At 39.2% G+C, this 7,222-nt stretch overlaps 1 protein-coding gene across 1 annotated transcript; it reads right to left on the bottom strand.

Annotated features, from left to right (window-relative positions):
- Positions 1–2,680: 2,680 nt before the first annotated feature.
- Positions 2,681–6,781, bottom strand: LOC125481442 (ras GTPase-activating protein nGAP-like; the record flags this gene model as incomplete). Its single annotated transcript, XM_048592991.1, has 2 exons — positions 6,677–6,781; positions 2,681–3,235 (listed from the first exon to the last, which is right to left on the bottom strand). Coding segments are annotated over exons 1-2 (591 nt in total), but the record flags the coding sequence as incomplete, so codon positions are not given.
- Between the last annotated feature and the right edge of the window lie 441 nt (positions 6,782–7,222).

Below are 7,222 nucleotides of genomic sequence, written 5' to 3'. Positions count from 1 at the left end.
ATGAGCAGTTGGATTTACAGTCAGCCAGTAAGTCCTTCAAGGCAACTTTGGGAAAAGAACAAAAATATTTTATTTCTAACTTTTAACCTCTTGTTCAAACAAAAAAGGTCAAGAATAAGAGAGCACAATTCAGCTTTCCTGTTAGATCGCAACTGTGTGGTACTCCAAATGCATTTTATATTTTCTTCCATGCCTCTTAATATACCAATCTAACGAAAGTGTTTTGAATTCTGGGTTTTAAAAAAAAAGAGATTGACTAACCTAGTGTCCAAACCATTGTTGTTTTATTGTGTGCTTGCAATTTTTTTGGGGGGCAGGGTGTGGATTTCTGCCACCAGCAGCATGGTGGCTCAATGGTTAGCACTGCTGCCTCACAGCACCAGGGACCTGGGTTCGATTCCAGCCTCAGGTGACTGCGTGGAGTTTGCACATTCTTGCCATGTCTGCATGGGTTTCCTCTGGGTGATCCGGTTTCCTCCCACAGTCCAATGATGTGCAGGTTAAGTGGATTAGCCATGCTGAAATTGTCGGCAGTGTTCAGGGTACGCGAGGTGCGTTAGCCATGGTAAATATGGTGTTAAGGGATATGGTAGGGGGCTGGGGCTGGGTGTGATACCTTACAGATGGGCAGTGTGGACTAGATGGGCTGAATGGCCTCACTGTAGGAGATCGATGCTTCTACTCCTTATGTCGAACAATGCTTCCTGATTTCACCTGAATAGCCTAGCTCAAATTTGAAAATAATTCTCCATGACAAGGAATAATTTCTTTTTAATAATTTTTAAAACTCCATTTTGATAGTCAACTGTTGAACTCAATGAATAATATAGCTGGACGTCAAAATTTGACCTTTGAAGTCCCAGTATAATTCTAATTTAATAGAATCAAAGAATCCCTACAGAGTGGAAGCAGGCCATTCAGCCCATCGAGTCCATACTGACTCTCGAAGAGCATCCCACCCAGACCCACGCCCTACCCTGTGCCTGCATTTCCCACACCAGACATTATGGGTAATTTTCCATGGCCAATCCACCTAACCTGCACATCTTTGGACCGTGGGAGAAAAAACTGGAGCACTTGGAGGAAATCCATGGAGACATGGGGAGAATTTGCAAACTCCTCACAGACAGTCACCTGAGCTGGAATAGAATGGTATGTCACAGAAAGAGGCCATTCGATCTATGTTTATGCTTGTTCTTAGGAAGAGTTCTCTCACTGCCCAAATCTTTCTCCACAGCTTTCAAAATTAATTGACTGTTAACTGGGCTTACAAAACCTATTCTTGACCTCATGCCATAGTGTGTTATATAGCAATGGCCCCTGAATAGTGATCAGGAGCAGAAATCCTGGGCTGATATACAGTGTCGTTGAGATCCTTGGTGACACCCTGGACTGAGAATGATGTACTTGATACAAAACACGGGTCCATCCCAGAGACTCCTCGGTCTAGGCACACAACTTGCTTCCATCCTTGAGGACTGGGCACACTCTTTAGGAAACAATATGTGTATTTATTCACAGGATTAAACAATTCAAATTTCTTTTCTGGCACACAGGGCTAGACATTGGGTATTATAATGTTATATGTAAATGTAATAAAATGTATATCTGCGCTGTACACCTTCCAAAGTCAACATCTTTCCCGAAATACTGAAACTCCACTTTCTATACAATTAAAACAGAGGAAGTTGTTTCAAAATATCAACTTGGTCATTTAGTTTTTTGCTCATTGACATTTAAAGATATCCCTTGAGCCTCCATAACCGGTGTTTGTCACCATGAAGAAAATATTCTCATTGTTTATCCTAGACGAGATGACTTCACACTTCTGCCACAAAAAACTCCATCTATTGTAGTCTGACACAGTTAGTCATCTACTCAACCTTGTAATTTGCTGCTCATGTGCACTGCATCACCTCCAAACTTGGACACACAACTCTTTACTCTTTCATTCAACTCAATGTTATAAATTATGAAAAACTGTGCTCCAGTACAGGTGCCTCACTTGTCATATTCTGCTAAATTGAGGGTATTGTCTTTATGCTTACTCTCATACTCAACCAATTATTGGCACATCACAAAGTTCTCTCTCATTTCAGTGAATAATTTCTTCTGCAAATATCCTCTGGAAGTCCAGTTAGGCAATACCCATAGCCATTCTCTGAACTTGCCATAGTAATTATTGTCTCAAAATCCAACTGAAGGAGTCAGACAGGGCCTACCCTTACAAATCTAATTGACTGATTCTTGTCTCAATGCACAGTTACTCTGAGAACAGATTTTAGTAATTCTTCCACACGCCATGTTAAACAGTTAGGTTATCTGGTATCTCTCTGTCTCTCCTCCGCTCCCCCCACCCCATTGTAAAATAATGGAGGGCTACTTGAAGTTTTACAATCCAAAGTTTGAATGGCAGTGTTTTTACTCAGTAAGCAGAGGAACATGAGAAAGGTGCACTTAAGATGCATTTACAAAGGAAAATTATTGGAAGAACACTTAACATTTGAATCCAATAATATACATTAATTTGGAGTAGAGCCAGGAACAATTGCACGGTAATTAGTTTCTAATATCTTTCGACACCAAGCTTTTTGTTGAGATCATAATTTAGTTTACTATTACACAAGAATGACATAAAAGGTACTTCTGATTTTACTGCAATGCTGATTTCCATGCCTACCTTTGCCCGACCAGTACTCTGCAGAATGTGAACAAGTGCACAGGCCATCTCTTCTTTATTCTTCACGCTGATGACTGGCTCCAACACAGAGCACAACATGGTGTAGTTGTTGGTAACAAACTCTGCAAATTCCTTGTACTGTTCCATTGGAAGGATGGCAATTGTTTGATAGCGGCACTTGATGCGGATGTAAGGACCTCCACCTTTGCCTTTGTTGGGATTAGGTGTGCTGACAGGGTACCATTTCTCTATAAACTGTCGCCCAATGACACTGGTGATTGGAATATTAACCAGTCCCACATAATTATTCTTATCTTTCTTTTTCTTCTTATCCATGTCCTTGTAAATGTGTACTGTGATGTTCCTGACCATTGGCAGAGTGTAGAACTCAAAGTGCTCACCCCAGAACAGGTTATCTGCTTTCATTTTACTGGTAGTTCGTGCATATAGAGTGTCATCTAGACACAGTTCACAAAAGTACCTTTTCTTTGGGGCTAGGTCTTTTGCTTCAATTATCCAGAGACGGAGTACATTTTCTGCTCGACGACAATTGTCCTACAAAATGTAAAACAAGCATGCATCACTATTTCTTTTTTTTTTAAAAGACTTCTACTTCTTGTGTGCAAAAGACCCACCCAGATAACCAACTTGAAGGCCTTGCCATTTTTTAAATTGATTATGGTAGTAATAATAATGGGTGGAATCAAGAAGCAGTGTTTGGGGCACTGCCCTCCCATTTTTCCATGAGGAACAATTGGACTTTTGTTTAGTAGCATTCCTTTCCAATAGATCCAGAATCAGACAGTGACTCAAGGGACAACACAGAAGTGGGCAACCTGTCTACTATTCCACAGCAATTTATCAGAAAATGCTGTGATCACGTTGATCAATACATTACACAATTTTCTTGGGTTAATAATCAATCACAAGTAGTGGCTGCTGGAAGACATTAATTACCAGGAGCAAAACCATCCTCTCTTTATGTCTGCTTGCAACAGTCAGCAAAGATTTAACTGAAGAATCTGCCAGTCGGTTATTTGCTTCCCTAAAATATTAAAGTACCAATCTAGTTAGGTTTATGAACTAACAGCCACTCTCAGGAATGATCATTAAGCACTGAAAAGAAATGGAATTTCAATAATAATGTTCAGAAGGGGTGGAAATTTCAAATCATTTCCTGCTGATTCACCCGATTATCTAATTTTTCCCATAAATATTGATTATTTTAAATAATCCAATTCAGCCATCTGACATGACAAATGTTTAACAAATAAATAATAAATATTATAAATAATTTATAAACAGTGGAAACTGCCACAAGCTTTATTATGTGGTTGGGCATTATAGTCTTTCACAGGGTGAAAACGACATTGCCCTGTTACCAGAAGCCATGATCTAGTTGGCACTGAGTTAAAGTTGGATCCTTAACTAAGGAGGGCTAACTAGAAGGAGTGACGAACTGGGTTGTTCGCATACATTTCTCAGTGCCATCATAATGCAGGTTAACCAATAATCATTTGGTCACTGTAGATATATGGGCCAGGAAGGAAGTAGAGGAATTTGAACTTGGAAAAGTATTTCACCAGGACTTCACAGAACGCTGACTGGTGACAATAACAGCATGTGCAACACAGACAGAGCCATGACAACCTGTTATCAGCACCAGTTGAGTTGTTTTGGTTTCCAAGTCAGAAGACTGGGGTGAAGGCAATAATTCAACAGATCTTCAAGTAATCCATAAATCCAAAGACAGAATATCCAATCCAATAATCAGAAGACTGAAGAGCTGTGTAATATGACCACCATTAAAATTAACAAGTACTTGAAGATAACAGATAAAGCTGCAGATGTGAGTCCAGAAAAATTAAAGCTACAGGTGGAACACTGCAGTAAGTATTCAACAGTGACGGAAAACACAAAGAGTTTGAAAATTATAGTATTGTTTTTATACACAGACATGTAATACATTACCAGTAGGGATTGGACCAAGCTGAGCAAGCCCCATTGATAATACTGACAAAAATTCTGATTTGTTAAATGTTTGCAGCAGGTGCTGTCACAACCAGCTGGCAAATGGAGGGAGGAACTATTTATTGATAAGGTAAATTGAATAAAAAGTTAATTGCATTGGGCAGGTAACTTGTACCTGTTGCCACAAGAATAGCTTGTGGGCCCTGAGGAATCCAATTCAGTTTGCTCACATGGTCATACAAGACAGTATGAACAGGGTGGGGACAAATGCCATGTACACACAGCCAGGCACACTAATGTGCTGCAGCTGTAAAAGCCCTGTTGACACCAATGCAACATTTGCCTCATGCAATCCCACAACACCAAACAAGCTGTACATCATCATGATATTTATTTGAGGAACACACCAGCATTCTACTTGCCGGCAAGCAGCAATGGTAAAACCTGGAAAAAGAACAGAATGTGATGGTGAACTGTGCACAAAAATGAAAGCAAGGAATCAGCCACAGATACAAGCACTGCCAAAATCAGAGTACACCCACCGTTTCCAGGCCTTACAGTCCTTGGAGACAGAAGATAGTGTCCTAACAGCACTATGTAAGGCTGAGAGGTGTTTAATAGCATTACTGTTAGGAGCGGAAAGATGCAGATTAGATCAGCGAGACTGATGGGATTCTTCAGACCTTATGAGTATTTGCTTAATTAAACTCTGCATCTTCCAACATCATGACAAACATACACATTCCTTTATAACATGGTTAATTAAAGTTACAAAAATTGCAGTCCAGGAACACTTCAAAGCCCTTGCTTCTGTACAGAAGGTTCACCATGAGACCAGCATTTCCCTTATACTGGTAAGTCTTCCACAGTCTGTAAACTTGACAGACTAAATTTCAATATTTACTGCATCCCATCTGCTGTTTCGTACAGTCATGCGAGCTTCAACTATAGTGCCCCTTCTTACACAGTATTTTACTGCTTCATACTTGTAACGTTAACCTCATGGTAAGATGACAAACATCTGGTCACCTGTTTCCAGGTACCAGAATAAAACTGATCAATAAATTAATTTTATTTACAGTGGGTGAAGTGATAGAGCTGTGTTGACTCAGTACAAATACTAATCTGGGGTTGATATCAGTGGAGTACAATCAAACCAATCTGAAATGTTACATCGCCCTTTGCTTAGACTTTGAAGGATTGTGTTCTAAATGGGCCAAAACACTTGGCCTAATCATAAAGCATGATAGGGTATTTAGCATTTAAAGACAGGAAACAATGAGTTTGCATGCAGAGATATACAGAGAATTAGACTGAGGGCAAATAGAAGGGAGGGAGGTCGGGATAAAACAGTAAGAACAGTTAGTGCAAACTGCAGCTTGAATAATAGGTGTGGAATGACTCAGCAAACTTGAGGGCTGATGTTAATAAACACTGCACCTCCTTATTCCATATAATTTCACAACAAAAACATATTGTTGAGGTAGGATCAGTGACAGTTGCTGACCAATAATATTGTACAAATGTGCGTGTAAAAATGTAAAAAACATTATTAAGTGAACTCTGTTATAAACAAACAAACAAACAAACAAACAAACAAACAATCTCAACTCCTGATCTCCTCCTACAGACAAGTGTCTAGATTGCTTGTGTTACTCCCGCTAGCAAATAAAAATCAAATCAAGTTGATCGGACTCCTGGTTTTCAAACTCCAACAGCAAATCATTTTCAAACTTCATCTGTGAATTATAGAGAGAAGCCAGTTCACCACAGGTATCCTACTTTTTGAATCAGCTTCTGACGAAAATGAAATATCTTAAAAGTGTCAAAATCATTTATTGATAAAACCAGAAACACAGGACATCACGATGCTAACTTACTTTTGGTAATTTAACACTGTTCTCCACTGGCTTGGTTAAAATTTAAAATTTAATAAGCTAGATTTAATAATCTAATTACCAAAGATACTTTAATAATGAGAAGGATAATAAACCAGTTACCATGTTCCTGGTTAAATGCAGTTACCTTGTTTGGCTGCACTGCTCTCCGTAGATTCTCCATCCACTTATCTCTCTCTGCCACAGATGAGCAACTGAAACATTTACTACCTCCTGTGTATGTAACCTGCAACATAAAATCATCCAGGTTATGTTTGTGCATACCAAAAGTACAGAAATATTTCCATGTTTTGTGCAAGAATGAAGGACGCTTGAAATAAAACCAGTTCAGGTATTAGACATCAAACTTTTCAGCATTCCACTGGATAGAGAATCCCAGAAATCCAGACCAAAAACATTGGAGAGTCAGAGTCATTCAGCATGGAAACAGGCCCTTCAGCCCAACTCATCCATGCCAACAAAGGTTTCCTAAACTAAACCAGTCCTATTTGCCTGCATTTGGCCCATGTCCCCCTAAATCTTTCCAAACTTTTACATATACAGGAATGTTGGAGAATCATGTACTATGTATTAAGATAGTGCTTTTCTATATAGCATTATGCAAGCAACCAAATGAAGATTTGAATTATATTTGCACAGACTGTAACCTAGAGCCTGAAGAAAGGAATTAATC

Source organism: Rhincodon typus, unplaced genomic scaffold (assembly GCF_021869965.1).
Source record: "Rhincodon typus isolate 14 unplaced genomic scaffold, sRhiTyp1.1 hic_rhity00002176, whole genome shotgun sequence".
NCBI classification, from domain to species: domain Eukaryota; kingdom Metazoa; phylum Chordata; class Chondrichthyes; order Orectolobiformes; family Rhincodontidae; genus Rhincodon; species Rhincodon typus.
The sequence above is the reverse complement of the archived record's forward strand: the minus strand, read 5'-3'. Positions and strand labels throughout refer to the sequence as shown.